The sequence below is a fragment of the Silurus meridionalis genome, chromosome 3 (genome assembly GCF_014805685.1).
Source record: "Silurus meridionalis isolate SWU-2019-XX chromosome 3, ASM1480568v1, whole genome shotgun sequence".
Lineage (NCBI taxonomy): Eukaryota > Metazoa > Chordata > Actinopteri > Siluriformes > Siluridae > Silurus > Silurus meridionalis.
This window is the reverse complement of record NC_060886.1, coordinates 2,575,532-2,588,265: the sequence shown is the minus strand read 5'-3', so window position 1 is coordinate 2,588,265 and position 12,734 is coordinate 2,575,532. Positions and strand designations below refer to the sequence as shown.

The 12,734-nt window shown below is 41.5% G+C and overlaps 2 protein-coding genes across 2 annotated transcripts; both read left to right on the top strand.

The window, feature by feature from the left end:
- Positions 1 to 235: 235 nt before the first annotated feature.
- Positions 236 to 2,749, top strand: LOC124382082 (uncharacterized protein K02A2.6-like; the record flags this gene model as incomplete). Its single annotated transcript, XM_046844188.1, has 1 exon — positions 236 to 2,749. A coding segment is annotated over exon 1 (2,463 nt), but the record flags the coding sequence as incomplete, so codon positions are not given.
- Positions 2,750 to 2,756: 7 nt separating this feature from the next.
- On the top strand, positions 2,757 to 4,497 carry LOC124382111 (uncharacterized protein K02A2.6). Its single transcript, XM_046844224.1, has one exon. The coding sequence runs from the start codon at positions 2,856 to 2,858 to the stop codon at positions 4,338 to 4,340; it is 1,485 nt and encodes a 494-aa protein (XP_046700180.1). The 5' UTR covers positions 2,757 to 2,855; the 3' UTR covers positions 4,341 to 4,497.
- Positions 4,498 to 12,734: the final 8,237 nt, after the last annotated feature.

The window sequence follows — 12,734 nt, the reverse complement described above, 5'->3', positions numbered from 1 at the left end:
CATACAGAAAAGACTGTTAACAGAGAGCAACCTGACACTACAAAGAGCAATTGAGTTGAGTGTGTCTATGGAATTGGCTGCAAAGGAAGCCCAACAATTGAGCTCTAACAGTAAAGTGTACAAGATGGAGACAGAAAAACAAACTGAAATTAAAGGCCCATGTTTCCGTTGTGGTAAGACTGGACACTCGCCTGTTTCATGCTGGTTTAAGGATATGGAGTGCCGCAGCTGTAAGAAAAAGGGACACATTGAGCGTGCGTGTAGGAATAAAACAAAAATAGAAAAAATGCATCAGAAACCAGTTTTCAGAAGGAAACAAAAGAAGCGCATATTTACAGTCGGACAGGAGAATAAAGAGAGTACTGACACATCTGATGAGGAATTTCCTTTGCATGTGCTCACTGTCGCAGGTGGAACCAAAGCTTATAAAGTCACCATGCTGCTGGAAGGACAGCCAGTGAAAATGGAAATCGACACTGGTGCTGCTGTATCGCTGGTGTCGGATGCGGTATACAGGGAAATACTTAGCCACCTGCCACTCAATCCACCTGATGTCGTCCTTAAAACTTATACTGGGGAATCAGTGACAATGAAAGGACTCACCCAAGTAATAGTTGAACTGAATGGACAAACAAAAAAACTGCCATTGTATGTGGTCGTGGGTGATTACCCCTCGTTGATGGGACGTTCCTGGCTGGAGCAACTCAAAGTGGACTGGCCGACCATACACATGATGACACCTAAAACCCTGGACCTTGAAGGTGTTCTTGGAAAAAACAGTGAAGTTTTCAAACAGGAATTAGGCAGCATGGAAGGCATCACAGTAAAATTGACTGTGGAGCAGGGAAGCCAGCCAAAGTTCTTAAAGTCCCGGCCCCTGCCATATGCACTCAAACCTAAAGTAGAGGCGAGCTTGGATGAACTTGTGAAGAATGGTGTGCTGGAACCAGTCAATGTGAGTAAGTGGGCAACACCTATTGTTCCAGTTATAAAGAAGGATGGAGGCATAAGGATCTGTGGGGACTTTAAAGTTACTGTAAATCCAGTGTTGTCAGCAGAACAATACCCCTTGCCCCACATTAATGACCTTTTTGCTGGTTTGACTGGAGGACAAAGATTCAGCAAAATCAACCAGGCATACCTACAGATGCATGTTGAGCAACAGTCCAGAGAACTTCTCACCATCAACACACACAAAGGCCTATTTCGGTACAAACGTTTACCGTTTGGAATTACTTCGGCTCCATCCGTTTTTCAGCGAGCGATGGATCAGATTCTTGCCGGGCTTCCAGGAGTTGTGTGTTATTTAGATGACATTCTGGTGACTGGCACAGATGAACAGTCGCATTTACAACACCTGGATGCTACCCTTGAGAGACTAAAAGAGTATGGATTAAGGGTGCGCAAGGATAAATGTGAATTTTTCCAGTTTGCAGTCGAGTACTTAGGGCACGTCATTGATGCATCTGGACTGCATACGTCCCCATCCAAGGTTAAGGCTATTGTTGATGCTCCAGTACCCAAAAATGTCAGCCAGTTGCGGTCTTTCCTCGGCTTACTGAACTATTATGGGCGTTTCATTCCAAACATTGCTACACTGTTGAAACCTCTGCACAAATTGTTATGCCATGAGAATAATTGGAAGTGGACCTCTGAATGCCAGGAGTCATTCAGAAAAGCAAAGGAGACACTTCTGGGGTCAAACGCACTCACTCATTTTGACCCTGCTCTTCCTATCCAGCTGGCCTGCGATGCTTCTCCATATGGTGTGGGAGCTGTCTTGTCCCACATCATGCCCAATGGTCAAGAGAGGCCAATTGCGTTTGCTTCCAGGAGTCTGAGCAAAGCAGAATCAAACTATGCTCAGATTGAGCGAGAAGCATTGAGCATTGTGTTTGGAGTTCGTAAGTTTTATCAGTATATTTTTGGAAGGAAGTTCACGCTGCTGACCGATCATCGCCCACTCACTGCAATATTTGGTCCACACCATGGCATTCCCGCTCTTGCTGCCAGTAGGATGCAAAGGTGGGCTTTGTTGCTATCTGCTCACACCTATGACATCAAATACCGAAAGTCAGAATTGCACGGGAATGCGGACGGTCTGTCCAGGTTGCCTCTTGCTGACGGGGAAAAGGAAGCAAAGGTGGGTGAAATTTTCTATTTCAGCCAGGTGGAGCGGGCTCCTATAACGGCCGCACAAGTATGCAGGGGCACACGAAATGACCCTGTCCTGTCAAGAGTCGTGGATATTGTCTTGACCGGTAAAGGGGAGAGCGATGGCCTGGAGCTAAAACCTTACATCTCTCGACGTCATGAACTTTCGGTGCAGTCCGGCTGCTTGTTGTGGGGAAGGAGAGTGGTTATTCCCCCGGCTTTACGCAAGCCAATGTTAAAACAGCTGCATGTAGGACACTGTGGAATGGTCCGCATGAAGGAGATTGCCAGGAGCTACTTCTGGTGGCCAGGAGTAGATGGCCAAATTGAGGAAAAAGCTAGGACGTGTACTTCATGCCAGCGCATACGTAACGCACCACAACTTGCACCTCTGCACCCGTGGGAATATCCTGAAAAATCATGGCATCGCATTCATATTGATTTTGCTGGCCCAGTCGAGGACAAAATGCTGTTGGTGGTCATGGATGCACACAGTAAGTGGCCTGAGGTGGCCATTATGAAATCTACTTCAGCTGAAAAGACAATTGAGAAACTGGGAGAAATGTTCAGTAGGTTTGGATCACCAGTGCAAGTTTTATCAGTATATTTTTGGAAGGAAGTTCACGCTGCTGACCGATCATCGCCCACTCACTGCAATATTTGGTCCACACCATGGCATTCCCGCTCTTGCTGCCAGTAGGATGCAAAGGTGGGCTTTGTTGCTATCTGCTCACACCTATGACATCAAATACCGAAAGTCAGAATTGCACGGGAATGCGGACGGTCTGTCCAGGTTGCCTCTTGCTGACGGGGAAAAGGAAGCAAAGGTGGGTGAAATTTTCTATTTCAGCCAGGTGGAGCGGGCTCCTATAACGGCCGCACAAGTATGCAGGGGCACACGAAATGACCCTGTCCTGTCAAGAGTCGTGGATATTGTCTTGACCGGTAAAGGGGAGAGCGATGGCCTGGAGCTAAAACCTTACATCTCTCGACGTCATGAACTTTCGGTGCAGTCCGGCTGCTTGTTGTGGGGAAGGAGAGTGGTTATTCCCCCGGCTTTACGCAAGCCAATGTTAAAACAGCTGCATGTAGGACACTGTGGAATGGTCCGCATGAAGGAGATTGCCAGGAGCTACTTCTGGTGGCCAGGAGTAGATGGCCAAATTGAGGAAAAAGCTAGGACGTGTACTTCATGCCAGCGCATACGTAACGCACCACAACTTGCACCTCTGCACCCGTGGGAATATCCTGAAAAATCATGGCATCGCATTCATATTGATTTTGCTGGCCCAGTCGAGGACAAAATGCTGTTGGTGGTCATGGATGCACACAGTAAGTGGCCTGAGGTGGCCATTATGAAATCTACTTCAGCTGAAAAGACAATTGAGAAACTGGGAGAAATGTTCAGTAGGTTTGGATCACCAGTGCAACTTGTCTCAGATAATGGCCCCCAATTTACATCCCATGAGATGGCCACATTTCTACAAGCAAATGGTGTGCAACATATAACGTCATCACCTTACCATCCTGCAACTAATGGATTAGCCGAAAGGTTTGTCCAAACCATGAAACATGCTTTGAAAGCTTCGCTCGGGCAAGGCACATTTCATAAACGTCTGCACAGCTTTTTGCTCTTCTATCGCAGTACTCCGCATGCGACCACCAAAGTATCGCCAGCGTTTTTGTTGTTCAGCAGAGAGCTCAGGACAAGCTTTGAGCTGATTAAACCAGCTACACTCAAAGAAACTGTCCAACGGCAACAAGACCATCAAGTACAGCGACGGAATCTGCGAGCCAAGGACAGAATCTTTGCAACAGGCTCATCAGTGCTTGCTCGGAACTATGGTAGTGGTCCGAAATGGGTTCCGGCTACTGTGGAGGCCCAAACGGGTCCAGTGTCATATAAGGTCAAGACTGCTGAAAATCTTTCCTGGAGGAGACATACTGATCAGTTGCTTGATGGAGCCAGCACAGTTACAGATCTTCCTGAGGTCACTGATGCCACTGATCAAATATATGACAATTCTCCAACTTCAGTAGTCTCCACAAAGGAGCCTATGATGATCACAAATAGTCCTTTTGCTAACGAACAATCATCTTCACCAGCAGGAAATGGAAACCAAATAGGCCACCGGTATCCAGCAAGGGAGCGGCGTCCTCCTCAGCGTTTACTGGACTACACTTAGTTAGGGGCTTCCCTTATTGCTTTGGGGCAGAATAATCCCCTAAGGGTAAGCTAGGGTTTGAGGTAGTCTACCCTCATTCCCAGTATATAGTTGTGTCACTTTACAACAGGATTCAGCATAAAGACTCAATGTTCATGTTTACAAAAAAAAAAAAAAAGAAAGGTCTATGTTCATAGATATGTTGATTAAAAGAAACAAAATTTTATAATTCAGTGGTACAGTTTAATTTGTGATCTTTGTGTTATACCTCAAAGAGTAAGAGGGGAGGAAATGTTGTGTATTGTGTTAACGCTGTTACTTAACTACATTTCCCACAATGCACTTGTTATACGTGTTTCCGGATGTACATGTCCCCGGTGTTATTCTCTACACATGTGAGTAAACGAATAGTCTCGCTAAGTCCGTGTGTGTGTCATCCTTGACTGAATGCCTTATTATAATCACCCCAAAGATACAATATTAATGTCCACATGTCTGCTTTATATTCTAAACATGGCTGAAAAGAGTATGAATACAGTAGATTTTAAAATGAAATCATCAACAAAATCTCTTTCTCTTTCAGCTTCCATGTTGCCTAGTAACGAACGTGCTCGCAGCGGGATCACGGAATTTACCCGGAAACAACAAATCCGGATTTCTGATTGGCTGCTAGGCGGCATTTAACTCTATAGCGCTCGAGACAGCGATGAACTCGACATAGAAACTTCTCTCTGTCTGTCTGTGTCTCATCCATTCATACAACATCTCCCTCCGAACAAGTTCTCCCTCACTTCTCAGCGTGAGAAACACAAGGTGTGGTGTGTGTGAACCGGGTAAAATGTGTGTCTCAAGGTGAATGTGTGAGACTTGAGATTCCTGAATTATTATTATTATTATTATTATTATTATTATTATTATTGAGAAATAAATCTATGGAAGCATAGAGGTCAGTAAATCTTCTGGTCATTTCAGAAAGAGAATATGAAAAAGGTCTGTATTTTCATTTTTGTAAAACTCCAGAAGCAAACCAATGTAACGGAGCGTTTTGAAAAGGGGGAAGTTTCCTAAATACTTTTCTCTAAGAATATAATAGAAACGGAAGCAGGATCCCGTGAAACAAACAGTCCGACTTTTGATTGTACTTCATGTTATGAACAGCATCACTGTGCGCATGTGCGATAATAAATCTCTCTCTTGCTTACGGCAAGTCCCGAGGGACAAAAGAAAACTATAATACAACCATAAAATGAACACAGCGCCCTCTTGAGCTATCACACACAATTACACCCAAAAAGTCTTTTACACTACTAAAGAACAAGTGATTTTCCTGTTGAAACAGAGAAAACAGGAAATGACGATTTTAATTGATGACACAGAAAGTTGACTTTTTATGTAATCAGGGGAACACGCCAAAATGAGGAACAAGATACTATAGCTGGAAGATCAAAACAGGTTAGTCAGTATGGAACCTCACCTTAATATGACGTTAGAATGGGGAAAATATAAATATCAGACTTCTTGTCAGACTATCAGACTATCTCAGACTATCTCTTGGTTTTTCAGCAAGAAATGCAAGACTTTGTGCTGAATGCTACTGTATATAGACAGTATAAGCTCCGCCCACTTCTGACCTGAAACCACTGTGACGTAATAGAATGAAGACTACCCCCCCACCCTCCCCCCACCCCCTCCCATGCACACGTACAGTCTTGTCATGTTTCCTGTAGGTGGACATTAAAACATAGAAAAATCGGTCAAACGCTTCACTGATCATAACAACAAACGTTTAAATTGAATGTAAAATTGTTATTTTCCTCTAGATAGCAGTATAACCACAGAAATGTCATTCATTGCTATTTAAAACCCCTTCCAGCCTCCAGAGTCACACGTTATACGTTTTCCAGTGAAAAACAGTGATCTAAAATCGATGCTTGAGGTTTAGACCTTTAGAATGATATATAATTTGTCGTGGTCATGGTCACTCTTGTCCCTTTTCATTTACAGGTGCATCTCAATAAATTAGATCATGGTGGAAAAGTTCATTTATTGCAGTAATTCAACTTAAATTGTGAAACTCTTGTATTAAATTAATTCAATGCACACAGACTGAAGTAGTTTAAGTGTTTGGTTCTTTTAATTATGATGATTTTGGCTCACATTTAACAAAAACCCACAGTTCGTGTTAAGATGGTTCTCACACTGGTTCTCTAAACACATTCCAATGTTGTCTGTTCAGGGTCTATAGGATCTTTACGATGTGAGTATGTGAGGTACACAGAAAGTCTTTGTCTGAACTCACACATCTCTGTTTACTATGTGTAAGTGCACTATATGTTTGACTTTTATTTTGTATTTTTGGGAATGCAGTTCCAGGTCATGGTCTTTCACTGGGTTTAACTGCATAAGTATCTCACTCCATTTCCTGTTTGGTAGTGTGTCTGGGAAGAGGGGGGAAGTAAGCGGGAAGGTTTACTTTCTGTTGATCGTAAACTTCATTGGTGTATTTTAATGTGGCTTTACATGGACTTCAGCAGAATCAAGCAACAAGTGTGTCTTTAATGTTTTGCATCATCGTATGCATTTTGTTTGAGTTTGTGTTTTTTCGTCCGTCTGTACAACATGAACGTCTCGTCAATAAATCGGATCAGAGAACAAGTGGAACGCGTTCTTCAGCGTCGTGCCTGTGTGTACGATATCCCATTGTTCAGAGGTGTTAATGTTTAACAATAGATTCAATGAAAAGGGAGAAGAGTAACCATGACTAACTATATATCATTCCAAAGGTCTACGCCTCAAGCATCAATTTTAGATCAGTGTTTTTCACTGAAAACAAATGTATTTGCTGAATTTGTGTAAGCAGTACACACAAGAGGTGGAATTAATGAAGTACAAATATTTTGTTACTGTACTCAAGTAGATTTTGTTATCAATCAACTTTTGACTTTCACTTATTACATTTTTACACAAATATCTGTACTTTCTACTTCTTACATTTTCAAAACAACCCGTTACTTTAATTTTAATCCATTTGGTGAAATAACAATATTTTTTCATCTCATTGCGTGTTTTTAGCACATCAACATGTTTCCTGAGAACAGAGACATTCCTGATCACCTGATCATCATCATCTTGTGTTCTATATGGTGGATCTTCAGCCTGCATACATTCATTAGGTTACAAAATTTCTAATTCATTTTGTATTAATATATTAATTAGGTCTGTCAAAGTGAACCCATTACCACAAATTCATTTTAATGGCATTAATTTAATTATCGTGTGCATTTCTGTTTGACCAGTTTTATTAAAACTATAAATAAATGCATATAAAAGAGGCAAAATTAAATCCTTCAACGCGACACACGTTTCTTTATGACGGCCTTTCTTTAATCAGATGTAAAAATAAATAAAAAAATTAGTTTTATTGATGCACCAAGTCTCAAATCCGCACCAAAATCTGCCATGGTGCACACATTTAACTCTTTCGGGTCGACAAATGCGCCGACGTGTTTTGTAGAATTTTTTTTTCTCATAACCCTGAAACAAACTTAAATGACTTTTTTGATCGTACAGATAAGAGCAATACATCATTGGAATCTGTAAAGGGTCTACTTTTATTTGTATACACGTAATAAAATGCTGTGCTTTTGTAAAATAAAGAAATCCGGCAGGGGGCACTGTTTACCATCGCTGTCATCTCTTTTTACAGACACAGAAATAAAACAACCTGAAAAAACAATATTCTCTGATGATGTAATCCATATGACAGTTAGAAGAGTGTTTCTCCGGTATCACCTCACTAACCATCCGTGTGGAAACATACAAACATTACGTTTAGTGTCCTGATGACCACCATAATGGTCACCATAATTACTTTATAACATTTACAAAAATATTTTCAGTTTGTTTTCACTAATAATAAACATACATTTGCACAAAGCATCCATTTGCCCATGTCTGTGTTGATTAGAGTATTAAAAATCTTCTTTCAGCTGCTCCCATTAGGGGTCTTCACAGCAGATCATCCGTCTCCATACCACCCTGTCCTCTACATCTGCCTTCTTCACGCCAACTACCTGCATGTCTTCCCTCACCACATCCATGAACCTCCTCCTTTGACTTCCTCTTTTCCTCCTTCCTGGTAGCTCCATCCTCAGCATTCTCCTACCAATATAACTCATGTCCCTCCTCTGTGCTGCCTCCCTCATTACTCCTGCAGTAGTTACCCAATCATCCAGCACCTCTTCACCACCACCGAGCTCCTGTCTGACCTCTTCCCTGAACCTCACAATACACTCTTCCTCCTTCAGTTTTCACCATCTTATTCTTCTTTCAGTCCTTACTCTCCTCCTCTTCTTCTTCTCCTCCAAAACCATCCTACAGACCACCATCCGATGCTGTCTAGCTACACTGTCCCCTGCCAACACCTTACAATCTCCAATCTCCTTCAGGTTGCATCTCCTACACAGAACATAATCCACCTGTGTGCACCTTCCTTCACTCTTATATGTCACCCTATGATCCTCCTTCATCTTAAAATACGTGTTCACCACTGCCATTTCCATTCTTTTAACAAAATCCACCACCATCTGCTCTTCCACATTCCTCTGCTTAAGACCATACCTACCCATCACCTCCTCATCACCTCTGTTCCCTTCACCTACATGCCCATTAAAGTCTGCCCCAATCACCAATCATTCTTTTCTAGGTACACCATCTACCACTTCATCTAATTCACTCCAGAATCTTTCCTTCTCTTCCATCTCACAGCCGACTTGTGGAGCATAGGCACTGATGACATTTATCATCATCCCCTCAACTTCCACCTTCACGATCATCACCCTATCAGAAACTCTCTTCACCTCTACTACACTCTTACTGTACTCTTCCTTCAGAATCCCCCCTACACCATTTCTCTTTCCACCCAGAACAGTTTAAACCCACCTCCAATGTTCCTGGCCTTACTCCCTTTCCACTTGGTCTCCTGAACACACAACATATCTACCTTTCTCCTCTCCATCATATCAGCTATCTCTCTCCCTTTACCAGTCATAGTACCAACATTTAAAGTACCAACCCAAACCTCCACTCTTCTACACTTCTCCTTTTCCTGCTGTCTCTGTAGACGTCTTCCTCCTCTCCTTCTCCTCCTTCGCCAACAGTAGCCCAATTTCCACCGGTACCCTGTCGGCTAACAATACCTGTGGCGGTCGTTGGTAACCCGGGCCTCGACCGATCCGGTATGAAATTCTTATATGTGATCTGCATATTTGATTTGGCACATGTTTTACGCTGGATGCCCTTCCTAACGCAACCCTCCCCATTTAACCGGGCTTGGGACCGGCACTAAGAGTCATATTTTATATGAAGAGGCGTAACGTGGAAATATACAAAACAATTTCCATACAGTTTCAGAGAGAGAAATTTAATTTAGAAAAATACAGTGACTGAAGCAGGAAATTAATTATAAAAACTCGAACACTTACAACAACACTATAAACAGGAACTAAAATTACTGTCTTTGTCCAAACAAAGGTGCAACCCTACCCAAAATCTCCAGGCTCCAATCCAAACCACGATCAGTCTCGTACATTGTTGCTACCTGGTGTTTTACCACATCAAACCGAGTCTTTTTTGCTCTTTACCTGTGATTCATTTGAGTCCCAATCCACTTTTCTTTTGCAATTTGGTCAACATAAATTTCTAATCTGTTCATGTAATTTATCACATCATTTAGCCGTTCTTTATCTGCTTCTGTCACGTCCTCAGGGTTTATGTGTCCCAGCACATTCAATAATGCGTCACATAGCTCTTCCTGAAATGTGCCATACAATACTCCATTAGTGTTTATGTACAGATCCTCATGGTCAAAGTGCACTACCATGTTTCTCTGTATCTCCATTGTTGTTTCCTGGGAAAGTGTGTGGCTGCTGAATTCTTCTATTTCCTCTTTATTGTATCCTTGAAGATTAAAAATTTGATATTTTTATAAACTTTTGCAGAACTTTGTGATGAAATTTCAGTAAGTCATTATTAAAGACATGCGCTCCTCTCTTAGTCTTTCGCACGTCCTTGTACAGTTCCTTGTCCACTTTCTTGTCCATTTGATAATCTGTATCGATGAGCCGTATTTTTTCACACATGTCCAATAATTTTTTTTCACTTTCTTTCTGTTCTTCTGGAGTTAATTTTAATTCTCCTTCAGACTCTTTCAAGACACATTCCTTAATGTGCTGCTTTGTGACATCTGTGGAGAAAAGTGAAAATATTTCCTTACTATTTCCTTAAACACATTCATGAAATTGATTTCAGTTATATTGGTGAGAAGAAGAGCAGGAATAACACACACCTGTCACATTTTTAAGGCCAGAAACCTCAGGTGTTGCTGCTGCACCTGCTGCTCCTTCAGTCGACTAAAAGGAAAAAAATCAAAAGAATTCATGTTACCAGGAACAGACATAATGATGGACCAGGACAAGCAATAATTATAATAAATATGTCCACTTCGAGAGTGGCTCTTAACCTTAAATACACAACACTTAAATACGCAACACAAACGAGGAGCAGGTGGGAGACATTAAACCGTAAGGGGCTCGGGAGTATGGAATAGGGAGTAGGGGTCCAGTGGCGGCATCTGGTGGCCAAATCACAAACCGCCCCAAAATGTCCAGACCATGACATATTTACACTTTGTATAAAGTACATATACATTATATAAAGAAGGACACATGATGAACCATGCAACTGTGTGAAAATAATTCACTACCAGAGACTCATAATTATGATGGTGTTTTAGTGCCACATAAAAATGTATACAAAATTTACAAGAATAAAGTTGAAATTACGAGAATAAAGTAGGTAATAAAGTCAAGGTTTTTTTTGTGTATGGCACTAAAACGGCATCGTAAAAAAGAGAGGGGAACATGTGCAGGGGTCTTGATTAAATACCCATTATTATATATTTAGAGAACTCTGATAAGAACTGGAGTGTGCTATAGGGGCTTTAACTGCTTTTCTTTTTGGGATATTAGAAGCATTTACTTAATAATCTGTCAGTTTTTAGATACATGATGTATAAATATCACTGAGCAGCACATACTTTTCTTTCTTGTGTTTTTGACTCACCTGAATTCCCACACTGTTTTTGATCACTTCCTTTTTCTCCTTCACTACGGCTTCATTCCCTTCGTACAGAGTGAACACCAACTCCACTGCTTCCTTTACCATCCCGATGACTGGAATATTATCAATGAATCTGAACCACACAGTATTCACTCCAGGACTAGTGCCATTGAGCCTAGTGGCCATGGACCGAGTCAATTCCCCAGAGGCAGTGTCCATGCTGTTACCCTGTCTCTCAGATGTCTCAATGATTCTCTCAGATCCTGACTCGGCTTCTGCTTTTCCCTGTTATGGCCCTGAAATGTAAGAATAGTGAGAGGAGATGTTTTACAGCGTATGGAACATTAAAAAGTCAAGTCAAGTTCAAGTTTATTTCTATTGTAGTTTTCACAGCGGACATTGTTTCAAAGCAGCTTTACAGAATTTAAGAGTTAAGATGAATGATGTGTATTTATCCCTGATGAGCAGCCACACTTAAACTGGGAGAGTGTGTCTGAGCTCCGAACACTGTCAGGAAGACTATTCCAGAGTTTAGGAGCTAAATGTGAGAATGTTCTACCACCTTTAGTGGACTTTGCTATTCTAGGAACTACTAGAAGTCCAGAGTTTTGAGATCTCAGGGAGGGTGACGGATTGAAGCGTGTTAAAAGACTGGAGAGATACATGGGAGTTAAACCATTTAGTGTTTTATAAGTAAGAAGCAGTAGTTTGAAGTCTATTTGAAACTTAACAGGAAGCCAGTGCAGGGATGATAAGATTGGGGTTATATGGTGATATTTTCTCAACCTTGTAAGAACTCTTGCTGCCGCATTCTGAATAAACTGTAGCTTGTTTATTAATGTTGCAGGACATCCACCTAGTAACGCATTACAGTAGTCTATTCTGGAGGTCATGAACGCATGGACGAGCTTCTCTGCATCAGATATAGACAACATGTTTCTTAACTTAGAAATATTTCTCAGGTGGAAGAATCCGTTTCTGTTACATGGATAATATGATTTTTAAAAGACAAGTTGCTGTCTCAAATAATGGATCACATGGTTTGATCTGTTAATACACACACACACACACACACACACACACACATTATATACACAGAGGTCTTCGAACAAGTTCTCCCTCACTTCTCAGCGTGAGAAACACAAGGTGTGGTGTGTGTGAACCGTGTAAAATGTGTGTCTCAAGGTGAATGTGTGAGACTTGAGATTCCTGAATTATTATTATTATTATTATTGAGAAATAAATCTATGGAAGCATAGAGGTCAGTAAATCTTCTGGTCATTTCAGAAAGAGAAT

Coding starts and splice junctions, on each gene's coding strand:
- LOC124382111 (XM_046844224.1), top strand. CDS start 2,856: ATGCAAAGGTGGGCTTTGTTGCTATCTGCTCACACCTATGACATCAAA.